The sequence below is a fragment of the Rhinopithecus roxellana genome, chromosome 9, assembly GCF_007565055.1.
Source record: "Rhinopithecus roxellana isolate Shanxi Qingling chromosome 9, ASM756505v1, whole genome shotgun sequence".
Lineage (NCBI taxonomy): Eukaryota > Metazoa > Chordata > Mammalia > Primates > Cercopithecidae > Rhinopithecus > Rhinopithecus roxellana.
The window spans coordinates 27,473,502-27,487,936 of NC_044557.1; the positions used below are offsets into that span (position 1 = coordinate 27,473,502).

The following is a 14,435-nucleotide window of genomic DNA, read 5'->3' on the forward strand; positions in this document are numbered from 1 at the left end:
GCCCGCATTGCCAAGACAATTCTAAGCAAAAAGAACAAAGCTGGAGGCATCATGCTACCTGACTTCAAACTATACTACAAGGCTACAGTAACCAAAACAGCATGGTACTGGTACCAAAACAGATATATAGACCAACGGAATAGAACAGAGGCCTCAGAAATAACACCAGACATCTACAATCATCTGATCTTTGATAAACCTGACAAAAATAAGAAATGGGGAAAGGATTCCCTATTTAATAAATGGTGCTGGGAAAACTGGCTAGTTATATGTAGAAAGTTGAAACTGGATCCCTTCCTCACACCTTATACAAAAGTTAATTCAAGATGGATTAAAGACTTAAATGTTAGACCTAAAACCATAAAAACCCTAGAAGAAAACCTAGGCAATACCATTCAGGACATACACATGGGCAAGGACTTCATGACTAAAACACTAAAAGCAATGGCAACAAAAGCCAAAATAGACAAATGGGATCTAATAGCTTCTGTACGGCAAAAGAAACTACCATTAGAGCGAACAGGCAACCTACAGAATGGGAGAAACTTTTTGCAATCTACCCTTCGGACAAAGGGCTAATATCCAGAATCTATAAATAACTCATACAAATTTATAAGAAAAAACAACCCTATCAAAAAGTGGGAAAAGGATATGAACAAACACTTCTCAAAAGAAGACATCTATGCAGCCAACAGACACATGGAAAAAATACTCATCATCACTGGTCATCAGAGAAATGCAAGTCAAAACCACAATGAGATACCATCTCACACCAGTTAGAATGGTGATCATTAAAAAGTCAGGAAACAACAGATGCTGGAGAGGATGTGGAGAAATAGTAATGCTTTTACACTGTTGGTGGGAGTGTAAATTAGTTCAACCATTGTGGAAGACAGTGTGGTGATTCCTCAAGGATCTAGAACTAGAATTGCCATTTGACCCAGCAATCCCATTACTGGGTATATACCCAAAGGATTATAAATCATGCTACTATAAAGACACATGCACACGTATGTTTATTGCAGTACTATTCATAATAGCAAAGACTTGGAACCAACCCAAATGTCCATCAGTTATAGACTGGATTAAGAAACTGTGGCATGTATACACCATGGAATATTATGCAGCCATAAAAAGGACGAGCTCATGTCCTTTGCAGGGACATGGACGAAGCTGGAAACCATCACCCTCAGTAAACTATCCCAAGGACAGAAAACCAAACACCACATGTTCTCACCCATAGAGATCACTTGAACAATGAGATCACTTGGACACAGGGCAGGCAACATCACACACCAGGGCCTGTGGGAGGGATAGCATTAGGAGAAATACTTAGTGTAAATGATGAGTTGATGGGTGCAGCAAACGAACATGTCACATGTATACGTAAGTATCAAACCTGAATGTTGTGCACATGTACCCTAGAACTTAAAGTATAAAAAAAAGACAACTTCATTTATAGAACTTCTCAACTAAAAAAAAAAAAAGTATTTAACTTGTAAAAATTGCTCTCTCCAGTACTTAACACTTCCTTCTTTAGAATTATAAAAACAAATGATAAACAAACTAAAAACATTATTCCATGTCATTATTACTGCATTTATTCAGTGTCAAAAGTAACATTTGTTAATATTACCACCAATCTCCTCAGGAAAATCTTTTAAAGTATTGCAAAGTTGTCAAGCTCAATATGGTGGATATTCATTTTCCCAAATTTCACTTTTCACTTGAAAGCTGAGATTTTTATCATTGGCAACAAATTCTGTCTCTTAAAGTGACAGGCTCACTTTGTTTTCACAAAAATTATTGACAAAAACACAAGACTGAGTAAGCATAATTTGTCAGATTTTTTTAAGTAAAAATCGTATTCCATGGAAAAAGCAGTTAGTTCAGCTCATAATTCAATCACACAAGCACTGTGAGACTCCTATTATACTGTGATATGGAGCACAAGTGCTTTACTCTTATTTTTGTCACATAGAATATTAATAAGACATGTACTGGCCGGGCGTTGTGGCTCACCTGAGGTCAGGAGGTCGAGACCAGCCTGGCCAACAAGGAGAAACCCTGTCTCTACTGAAAATAGAAAATAAAAAATAAAATAAAATAAGATAAAAAAGACACGTTCTTAAAGGTCAAGATTTAATAAAATTCATCATTTTTATTGCTTCAGTAAGGGCATTCTTATGTAAAACTGACTTTTTTTCCCCATGAGGGGACTCATCAGATTAGTTTACTCCGTTTATATAAGAAGCAACTTATGTTACATTCATTCCAAAAGCTCTTGGGATAATATCCTAACCCAAGATCCTTAATATTACCCCTACCTACAGTAATGGTCTTTAAATGTAATTACCTTCATAATCAGTTTAAAAAAAATTAGAAGTTGAAAATTCCAAATATTCATAACGGCCTATTTGGGCTAGTTGAATCATCTTCTCTGGTAAGCTGGGGTGGATGATGTGGTTATGGTTTGCCTGGGAAATAAAATAAACAATAAATTTTTGACCTAATGCTCAAAATGCCCTTAGAGGCATTAATCAATTCCAGTTCTGACTCATTTCAGAGGCTTAGAGACAATAATTTAACTGCTCGTGTCACTGTTCCAGGAGGATATAAAGGAGCAAGGGTAATATAGCAGGGAAGAGGCCTCAGGAAGATAAAAGAAGTTCTCTGCTGGCCAGGCGCGGTGGCTCACGCCTGTAATCCCAACACTTTGGGAGGCCAAAGCGGGCAGATCACTAGGTTAGGAGATCGAGACCATCCTGGCTAACACGGTGAAAGCCCATCTCTACTGAAAATACAAAAAATTAGCCTGGCGTGGTGGCGGGCGCCTGAGCTACTCCAGAGGCTGAGGCAGGAGAATAGCATGAATCCGGGAAGCGGAGCTTGCAGTGAGCTGAGATCACACCACTGCACTCAAGCCTGGGTGACAGAGCGAGACTCTGTCTCAAAAAAGGGAAAAAAAGGTTTCTGCTGGTCATGACTGGTCATATCCTCATTGGGATACAGCCACACCTCTGCCTGACCAGAGGCTTGGCTGTTAAGCCCAATGAGTTGAGAGGACAATAATCCTAAAGAGTCACTTCTCCTTGATGCCTCTGCCCCTTGCCGATCTCCTTAATTGGGCCTACTACCAGCACCAATCGGGTTGCTAAGTTAATGGGTTGAATCCTGGGATATTAGTGGGGCTACATTTTACTAGTGAGAAAGGTTAATATGACTTAAAAGTAAGTTCCCACGCATTGTACTCCATATTCTCGCATCCATATCACATGGAGAGCAAGAGAGGGCTTGTCTCTTAGGAGAAAGGCTGATCAGGCTCCTCTTCTTCTCCTTCTTCAGTTGATCTTCAGTATGAGCAAGCAGGGTCAAGACCTACAGATCTAGTGATTTTTCTCTCCTTTCTTATTGTAAGCACATTGAATAAACTAGTCCCAAGATTCAGAATTGGGAAATGGAAAGACAGTAAAAGATTCTCTCCTAGTTAGACTTCAAATCTAAATAACATGCTCAGATCCAGCTTATACAAGAAATCAGTGTACTGCATTTCTGTGGTTTGCAAAGCTACTATAAAGAGGCTTGAGTCTCATTATCCTATTGAGAGTTTTGTGCAAAACTCCACCAGAAATCCCATGGAGGGTGGGAAGAGTCACAGAACAATTTAAGCATTCCTCAGTCCTTGGTTTTAACACCATCATAATATCAAAAAGCCCTACCCAAAACCCTTAACACCTGTCTCTCCTATGTCTTATTCCTATCAGCAGTGGCACCTAGTATAATGCCTATTTTGTAACACAATAAATGTGTACCGCCCCAGGTACTATCATCAATGATTCCCTTTTTCTGGACAAATCTCAATCAAGCTCTTCAAACACAAAAGGGTACTGACTACAGATAGCTGTAACCACTACAACCAGCATCTATTGAGCTTAGTGAACACCAGCTTATTTAATCATCACAATAACCTCACGATGGGGGTTGCATATTATAACATCCATTTTACAGACGAGCAAACTGAATCTTAGAAAGGCCAAATAACTTGACCAAGATAATAAAGCCAGTATGCTGCACAGTGACAACTAGATATTTCTTTTTTTTTTTTTTTTGAAACGGAGTCTCACTCTGTCACCCAGGCTGGAGTGCAGCCGCACGATCTGGGCTCACTGCTGGCTCCGCCTCCTGGGTTCATGCCATTCTCCTGCCTCAGCCTCCAGAGTAGCTGGGACTACAGGCACCCGCCACCATGCCTGGCTAATTTTTTGTATTTTTAGTAGAGACAGGGTTTCACTGTGTTAGCCAGGATGGTCTCAATCTCCTGACCTCACGATCTGCCTGCCTCGGCCTCCCAAAGTGCTGGGATTATAGGCGTGAGCCACCGCACCTGTATCTAAGAAACTAGATATTTCTTAGAGTCATCATTCTATATCCCCTCTGAGTTTTTCAGGCATTTTTATGTCTGTAATCAAAAACAACAAGATATATGCTGATATTAGAATTACACAATAAAGATACTACCATTAACAATAAAGATTAAAAGAAAGAAATTTTCTAAGGAAAATTATTTGTAAAATATTCAGGATTGCAAAATTACCTGAAACCAACTAACCACCACGATTCTTGGTCTATTAATTTCTAAATAGTATACTTTGAAGATTCCAAGGAAGACATATGTCACTTATCCAAAGTTGTACTCATCTTGCTTTTAGGGTAATCAACATAATTCAGTGAAAATTAACTCTATACTGATGCTATAGACTGAATTCTGTGTTTCCCCAACATTCATGTTAAAATTCTAACCCCCAGTGTGATGGCATTAGGAGGAGGAGACTTTGGAGAGTGAGGCCATAATGATGGAGACTACTGAGAGTTCTGTCACCCCTTCTGCCACGTAAGGACACAGCAAGAAGACAGACATCTATGAACCAGGAAGTGGGCTCTCCCAGACAACAAATCTGCTGGCACCTTGATCTTGTACTTCCCAGCCTCCAGAACTGTGAGCAATAAACTTCTGTTGCTTACAAGCCACCCAGTCTATCGTATTCTGTTATAGCAGCCTGAGCTCCTAATGAATTGTCATCTTTAGCAGGACTAATGTCCTATTAATGACTTTTTTTAATGCACATTTTCCTGGGCATTTTACTGGGCAGGTCAGCACTGTGCTTGGATTCATACAGTCTTCTACAGATAATGAGCAGGTTCATCTATGTGTAAAAATCAATGTGTGGCTGAAGGAATGATGTTCATTTTTGCTTACGTCTTTTAGGCATAGAACACTATATGTTTCCAATCTGTTACTAACAACAATAATGACCCCAACTGACATTCTAGTTACTAGAATCTAGTTCTTAACAGCAACAAAGAAGCCAGTCAGCATTCAGGTTCCAAAATACATTTGCTACATGCTCAAGGGTCAAAGTTGCATTCATTTTTAGGCAAAGACTATTAACTAGCATTAGTGATCAGTTTCTCCAACATTTCTGAAAAGGCTTCTGACTACTTTGTCATATGGCTTTAAAAAATTAGTCCTTGAATGGCTAGGCACAGTGGCTCACGCCTGTAATCCCAGCACTTTGGGAGGCCAAGGTGGGTGGGTCACTTAAGGGCAGGAGTTCAAGACCACCCTGGCCAATATGCTGAAACCCCATCTCTACTAAAAAAAAAAAAAATACAAAAAAATTGTCCGGACCTGGTGGCAGGAGCCTGTAATCCCAGCTACTTGGGAGGCTGAGCCAGGAGAATCGTTTGAACCTGGGAGGTGGAGGTTGCAGTGAGCTGAGATCACACCACTACACTCCAGCCTAGGTGATAAGGCAAGACTTTGTCTCAAAAAAAATAAAGTTCTTGAAAACAATCCAAGTAAAGTGTTCTGAAGGACTAAGCAAAATGTTGCATTGTACAAACTCTTTCACAGCCATGAGGCACTCCTCACAACAGTCCTGTGAGGGAGGTTGCTTTCTTATAATATTTCACAAACAGAGACAGTGAGGTAAAGTGAAAGGTATGGCAAAATGGGATCAACATAGATTAATGATTTTATTTCACTAAATTTGTTCAGGGATACATACTTCAGAAACGCTTAGAGAGGATTTTATCTATGGACTTGATGAAGAACTAAGATGGAACGAGACTGCCTGAAAAGTTGAGGTTTAAGACATACACGCAGCCGCATAAGCACTGGGTATTTGCTTAAGGCATTTATGGAGGAGAACTGAAGTCATCATGATAATATCTTGCCAGAGGCATAAATCACCTCTCAGGCTTTCTTTTGAGGGTTCAAAAACAAAAAACAACTCACTTCATTTTATATGCAATTTAAAATCTGATCTTTAACAAGCAATCCTCTTTCCAGTCTTCATTTCTTTAATATTATCAAATAAAATGGCAGAGAGAAATTCCCTTTCATCCTCAATACTACCCATTAAGTATGCTCCGTCCTCCAAACAGCATGCTTCCCTTGAATAATATACAGCGGTTCCGAAATAGTTTGTTACTCTCTTTAGTAAAAAATCTACAAAATTAAATTTCTTAAATGTTGATGAACAATTAAGAGTATTACACAGGGGAAAAAAAACAAAAACAAAAAACCTTCCAAGGCCAGCCCAATCACTTCTTTTTAGATGTAAAAACTAAGGCCCATGGAGGTTAAGAGATATGTCCAAGATCATATTTAGTTAATGAAAGAGCTGGGATTAGGAAGAACCCAGTTATAGACACCTTCTCTCACCCAATGTGATCCTTCTGGCTTCTGTAAGGAGGTACTGGTTTTGGTTCTCCTTTCTCAATGCTGGCTGACAAAGCCCAGCCAGAGCTACCTAATGAAGATACTGCTCACTGCCAAGCACACCAAGGGCACAGCCTTCAATAGGAGCCAAAGCTAAGGAGGCACTTGTCAATTCCCCCTCATGCCATGACACAAACATGAGCATCACAGACTCTTCCTGTCCTCTGGCTGCCTTCTGAGGCTTGCGGCTTTCCATGATGAAGAATGGAAACCATGACACAACAGTGGCAACAGGCTTTTAGTATCATCTAGAAGCCTCCCCTCCCTCACATGGAAAGAAAATGTGAACCAGTGTTTTCCTCGTCTTCTGAGGTGCTCCAGTAGATGCCCCAGACAGGACAGCTCAACCTTCTCTGTGGCAGGATCAGAAATGACAGGAAATGCTTACAAACTGAATGCTGGTGGCTGCCACCATGACAGGCTGCACATCATCCTACGAACAGACAAATCAGCTTCAGCACAGTTGGAGTTCCTGGGGTATTCACTTCTACTCTTGCGCTGCTCAAAATCTCCAGGCTGTCCAGACTGAATCATAATCATAGCAATTCTTGATATTATTCTGCTCAGCAGAAGGGATAAGTGGTAACATCTCACTAATCAAAACACACAGGAGTTACTGTGTCTTTACAAGACATTCTACTTTGAAGGGAAAATGGGAGGCGATAGGGCAAGGCATAACTAAAGAAGGTTAGAGAGGTGGCTCAGGGTATGAAGAAGAAGGTAGACACAGATATGTTCTTTTCACTTGAAGAGTGGATAGCGGATAAACTTGAAACAGCTTTTATTACTCACTTACATCCCTGGAAACCAACAGATGGGATCTCTCATTTCCAAGTTCTAATGTATTTCATGTTCATGCTCAGCTGCAGGACACTGGATTTGCCAAATACCAATAAGCTGTAGAGAGTGAGGTGAGTATCAAGAATCTACAGCTAGATTGTCTCCCTCCACTGCACAAGGAAAGTGCTCACTTTAGGTGAATTTCCACAAAAGGCAGTAAGTATGTGGGTCCACAGACATGGACATGGAAGATAACCAGTGTTCATAAGAAATATTTCCTTTTTTAGTATAAAAAATACAGAGGCAACCCCTAAGGGTAATTTACATCTACTCTTTGAAAGGGCTCATTATGAGTACTGCAGCAACTAATTATTATCCTGCTGGATAGTCAACAGAATAGCTATTACGTTCAAATATTAAGGCAACCTAGAAAATAAACCTCAAGAAGGCTCTAGTCTGTTTCATTCTGATCGTTTTTGAAATCAGTCCTTGAATACTAGGCCCCAAAACTCTTGAGATGAAAAGTTTTGATTCCTATCAACCAGCCACCTTAGTGCCTGGGCTTCTTTCTTGGATTGTTCAAAGCTGGATATCCACATCTCTCGCAAAGATCTCAAAGGTGGAGCCCGGAGTGGTGAGAAAGCAAACACCGTGGGCTTTGGGCAACTCAGGTGGGTATCTTCTGCCTTCCATCTTTTGGGTGGTAAGCCCTGCATGAAGAGAAGAGACAAATGAATTAAAAACATGTGATAAGGAAGCACAATTCCCGTGTTCCCATCTCACAATAATGGAACGCAGCCCAGACTTTCCTTAAAGCAACAACTTTACCCCATGGAGTTAAAGGGGAAAGAAAGCATCTCACATATTGCCTCACTTAATTCTTATGGCAAGCATATTAAATAGGTGCTACTACCCCATTTTACAGGAGTGGAAACTAAAGCACAAAAAAGTTACATAAATTGCCCCAAACAGTATATACTTAAGATCAAATGTCGTTCTCTTTAGATTTTAAAGCCTTCCCCTCTCCCTGGTTATTTATCTGTTGATTTGTTTATTCCTTTTCCCCCTATTATCCCACCCCTACCCTCCTCCCCATAGGCAAATATTTTAAGATATTTAACACAGTTCTTTATATTTGCATGTAAGTGTATTTGAATACTCATTGTGAAATGTGTTCTCAATCTCTGGGCATTTATTTTTAATATAATTATATGTTATTGTATATTCCATTTGTTGGCTACTTTTTCACCACGCACTGTTTTTACGTTTATCTATGTTGTCACATGTTACAACTAATCCCTTGTTTTTAATATATTTCCACTGCACTCAACTGTCCCCAGTACTAAGATGTTTCCACCCAACAATAATGATACCTGACATTTGCTTAATACCTCCCAGCTTCAAAATGCCGCCACAAGCTTGGTCTGTGCTCAGTCTCAGCTTATTTCCATGGTCTCCTAACTAACCCCTTAATTCTTCGTTTGATCCTCTGCAGGCTGCACTCAGCAGCCCTTCTCATTCCAAGTTAAAGTCCAAGTCCTTAAAATGGCCTACATGTTCAGGATTTGACCTTCCAATAATTTAGAAGCGAGAAAGGGAGAAAATTTAAAAAAAGTAAAAGAGAAAAAGGGGAGACAGAAAAACTCCAGAATAACAGAGTGAACACACATATCCAATTTCATTTCCTCCAGAAACGCCATTAAAATCAGAGTAAAAGGACTGTTCTTCAAAGGCATTAACCTGTAAGAATTGGGAGAATGGAAGAGGGCAGAAGAGTAACAAAACATAGAAGTAGGAAAATTAACAACTTCACAGTGGGAAAACCTAGCACATGCCACCTGAACCAAGCAATCGAAGCTAATGTTACCAGTTACACATTATGTTGGTATAATGCATCCCCGATACAGGGGTCCTCAGCTCCCAAGTCATGAACCAGTACTGTTCCGTAGCCTGTTAGGAATGGGGCTGCAGAGCAGGAGGTGAGCAGCACGCACGTGAGCATTGCCGCCTGCGCTCTGCCTCCTGTCAGCTCATCAGCGGCATTAGATTCTCCTAAGAGGGTGAACTTTATTGTGAACTGCACACACGAGGAATCCAGCTTGCTCACTCCTTATAAGCGTCTAATCTCCCACCCACCCACCGGTTTGTGGAAAAACTGTCTTCCACAAAATCAGTCTCTGGTGCCAAAAAGGTTGGGAACAGCTGCCCTAATAGGATGCAATGAGAACACATTTACCTCTGTGGTATTATTCCCCAAAATCCATAACCCAAGTGTTAACATAAGAAGACATTAGACAAACCATATGAAGGGACATTCTACAAAATACTGACCAGTACTCTTCAAAAGTTATTAAAAATAAGAAAAAGCTTGAGCAACCATCACAGATTGGAGGAGACTAATGAAACGTGCTTGCTTAATTACAGCCTGGTATCCTGGATTTGATCCTAGAGCAGACAGAGGATGTTACAGAAATATGGCCAAATACGACTAAAGAGAAATATGACTAGACTCTGCAGTTTAGCTAGCAGTAATGTGCCAATATGAATTTCTTATTGGTGACAAATGTACCACAGTTACATAAAATGACAGCATGAGGGGAAGCCAGGGAAAGGGCATACAGAACTCTGAACTGTCTTTAAAATGTTCTGTAAACAAAATTAAGTTGTTTTAGTAAAAGACAATGGCAAAATGCCTTCAAAATTCTGAGGAAAATGGATGTACATTTTAGTGGTTTACAGTCAGCTAACCTATTGCTTAAATTTAGGGTAGAATGAAGACATTTTCTTTCCTTTCTTTCTTTCTTTTTTTTTTTTTTTTTTTTTTGAGAGGGAGTCTCGCTGTGTCCCCCAGGCTGGAGTGCAGTGGCGTGATCTCGGCTCACTGTAACCTCTGCCTCCTGGGTTCTAGTGAGTCTCCAGCCTCAGCCTCCCAAGTAGCTGAGACTACAGGTGCTGGCCACTATGTCCGGCTAATTTATTTATTTATTTTTTGTATTTTTAGTAGAGACGAGGTTTCACCATGTTGGTCAGGTTGGTCTCAAAATCCTGACCTCAGGTGATCCACCCGCTTCAGCCTCCCAAAGTGCTGGGAATACAGGTGTGAGCCACTGCGCTCGGCTGAAATGAAGACATTTTCATACATTCTCCCATGTACCTCTTCTCAGGAAGTGACTGAAGAGTATGATCATCCAAAACAAGAGAATAAACTAAGAAAACAGGAGACATAGCATGCAGGAAACAGATGTCAACAGAAGAGAAAAAAAGAAAAGAAACTTCCCAAAATGCTAGGGAAGTGACATCTCAGGCTGCTGCTCCACACTAAGGTAGAGGACAAAGAGCACACATGGGAGTGGGTCGGAGGCTCTGGGAGAGATCCCTTCCACAAGGTCAAGAGAGCTGGACGCCTGCCGTATCTCAGCATCTTCAGAGGAGAGTTAAACAATCAACAAAGACTGAATGACTGACAGGTACATGGAAAAATAATCAAATAAGAAGGCAATTATTACCTGGGAAAAAACAAAAAACTGTATATCTAAGGGGGAAAATGATAGTGTACTATGTGGTTTATTTTTTAATAATAGTCACACAGTTATAATCGAACACTGAATATTAAAAAAAAAAAAGTACGTAAATGTGTTACTTAGAAACAGAGAGTAAATAGGCCAGGTGTGGTGGCTCACTCCTATAATCCCAGCATTTTGGGAGGCCAAGGCAGGTGGATAACTTGAGGTGAAGAGTTCAAGCCCAACATGGTGAAACCCTGGCCAACATGGTGAAACTCTGTCTGGCATGTGCCTATAATCTCAGCTACTCAGGAGGCTGAGGCAGGAGAATCACTTGAGCCCGGGAAACAGAGGTTACAGCGGGCCAAGATCATGCCACTGCACGCCAGGCTGGATGACAGAGTAAGACTCTATCTCAAGAAAAAAAAAAAAAAAAAAAAAAAAAACAGAAAAAGAAACTTTAAGTAAATACCAAAATAATTAAATAATTGGCTAAATATTGTGGTTGCTTCTTGTGGAAGGACACAAAAGGGAAAAGAAGTGGAAGACTGCTGTTTTTATTAATTAACTTTGTAGAAATAATTGATTATTCAACCTACATGCATGTATATATTTTTCTTTAAAAAAAAAAACTGTCTTAATGGGAAGACAGTCAGGTTTATAATAATTAGAATCTGCATCCATCCCAAATTTAGAAAGCATAGCAGGAAAACCAGCTTGGAAATATAAAAATGTGGGTGCTACCTATGATTGGCTCAACATATTTTCTTCTCCTTAAAACTCCCATAGGAAATATATGAGGAGATACTAGGGGTATTTAGTATGAAGAGGTGATTACTCGGAGCGAACAGAGTTTGTCTTCAAGCAAAGAAGTCCCTTCAAGTGAAGGGACTATGTAAGTGGAAGTGTGAATTAACTTGTTTGGTAAAATGTGAAGGATAGAGATTGCCAAGTCCTCCTTTCTCTTGGGAACCACTGATGGAATATCATGAAGTCTCATTTCCAAGGGCCTGGACCTTGAGCAGGAATTCTTTACCAAGCACAGAGAACCAGAGTGCAAACTGAAATTGCAAACCATTAGGAATGCTAAGACTTAAAATCTGGGAAATCTATGAATACCAAGTTCAAAGGACCAAAGGTAGGTTCAAAATTGTGATTACATTAGCCAGCGTTCATGGCTGGATAGAGACTGGATTTGAAGCAAGAGCAGAACAAAATCAAGTAAGGAGATGCAAAACAACTTTCAACTTTTGAGAGGCCACTGTTCACCCCTATTGGCTGGTAGATACAGATGCCAGACTGTATCCTGCCAAACTGAGGAATCAGAGCAGGTAGCTAAGAATTGATTATAAAGGCCGGGCACAGTGGCTCACACCTGTAACCTCAGCAATTTGGGAGGCCGAGGCAGGTGGATCACGAGGTCAGGAGTTTGAGACCAGCCTGGCCAACATAGTGAAACCCCATCTCTACTAAAAATATAAAAAATTAGCTGGGTGTGGTGGCATACGCCTGTAATCCCAGTTATTCAGGAGGCTGAGGCAGGAGAATCACTTGAACCTGGAAGGCAGAGGTTGCAGTGAGCTGAGATCATGCCATTGCACTCCAGCCTGGGCAACAGTGCAAGACTCCATCTCAAAAAAAAAAAAAGAATTCACTATAAAAGGGGAAGTTCCAGTTCAATAGAAAGAACCATATAACTGTCAAGACAAACAAAAGATAAAATAAGCTACCTTTAAAAAGAATGAAATCACCAACACTGAAAATGCCCCAGCACAAATTAATGGACGCCTTGTTCATGACACTTGAGTGACCAGTCAGCTGGTAATTGTACAGATCACATAACCTTCCATGGTCTTCCCAACCCTGACCTTGCATAACTGTTTATATGAGAAAGTCAGTAACAATACCCTATTTCCTTGCCTTCCCACTCAGGAGAGGAGCCCATTAAGTGTAGGATAAAGTTCCAACTCAAGGTGACATCACAGAGAAAAGAATCTTATGAAATGAACTCTTTTCACTCTAATATTCTGCCAGAAATATTTCACAGTATGACCCGAAGGAAGTGTGTCTGATGAAGTAGTTATGACAGTTTTAGAAGTAACTTTAGTTTCAGCATCCCTTTCCAGCTGAGGTCTCGGGCAGAAAAACCAGCTGTTTCTAAAGTATGATTTTTAAAAGATTTTGTTTCCAAAGAGAACATGGTTCCTAGCAATGAGAAAAATACAGATAATCTTCAAATGCATAACTTCTTGAGCCCATCAGGGAACTGAATTCCAGAGGGTGACAAGGCCCTTTTGAGGAAAGATGGATAATCTGTTTCACCTTTGGCAGAACACAGGAGAAGAGGTGATCACCATAAAAACAGGTCATAAGAAATCAGTTAAAATTTTAATAAATTCTTAGCAGTGGAGTAACCATATCAGCTGGAATAGCTGGGATGCCCAGACACAAAAATGAGAGTTCAAACTCATCAAAAGTTCTTTTCTATGGGCCTCCATCAAATGCTCAGAAGGAAGACTGGGGGCAGCACAGGATTGGAAAGGATCCCCCTCCTTGACACGGCGCGGTGGATGATCTTTCTCTGCTAGGGGACATTCAGGAAGCCCCTCCACCCTCCCCAGACCTTTTCCTCATAAATGTAAAAGCCTTAAGCCACTGTGGGAGCGGTAGCACACCCTTCTGCTCCCAGAGACAAGGGAAAAATCTATTACTTCTGGGGGAGAGGGAGAAGTAAAACTCCTCTTTCTCATGGTTGGGGGCAGGATGGAAACCATTTTGGGCCTAGGATCCTATCATGATACCAGAAGTTACACCACTGGAGAGGGGCATAAACTCTCCCTCCAAACTAACCACAGATACAAGGCAGAGCTTGGCTGCCAAGGGAAGAAGAGGCAAGGACACTGGAAAAGCTTCACCCCTGAGACCCAGGAATCCAGAACCTGCCTAAGCCTGAGGCTGTGAAGATAGCAAAGAAATTGCCCTACTCCCAACATAAGCCTACTGCTGAGGAATGAGTAACAGGAGTTTGCTGGTGGGGAGAAGCAAGAATATTGAAATAGACCTCATCTGTGGCATAGCAATGCAGGAATTGCTAAAAGCTGAGGGTGGAGGAGAAATACTGAGAAAAACTCTTTAACACCCCAGGCCCCACTTTAAACATAGGCAATAGCAGTGCTTAGCTACTGGATAATTATTATTACTGGAAACACTTGAAACCTGGGGAGCACAAAAGGTAACAATAGCAACACAAAATCCAAATCTAGCTCAACTCTTTACTAAACTGACTCTACCTCCCTAATATGGTTTGGTTTTGTGTCCCCACCCAAATGTCATCTTGAATTGTAATCCCCATGTGTCAAGGGAGGGAA

General features: G+C 40.7%; 1 protein-coding gene across 4 annotated transcripts in view; it reads right to left on the reverse strand.

Moving 5' to 3' along the window:
- Positions 1-1,272: 1,272 nt before the first annotated feature.
- FUT10 (fucosyltransferase 10) overlaps positions 1,273-14,435 on the reverse strand; it is a 120,542-nt gene continuing 107,379 nt past the window's right edge. For 2 of the 4 annotated variants that reach the window (XM_010372188.2, XM_030938194.1), the window contains one exon: positions 6,018-8,274. In XM_010372188.2, coding sequence (XP_010370490.1) covers positions 8,047-8,274 — 228 coding nt within the window. In that variant the 3' untranslated portion in view covers positions 6,018-8,046. Of the gene's footprint in view, positions 1,303-2,204; positions 2,478-6,017; positions 8,275-14,435 lie in introns of those variants that run through there. The other 2 variants (XR_004059343.1, XM_030938193.1) reach the window with 2 other exon arrangements.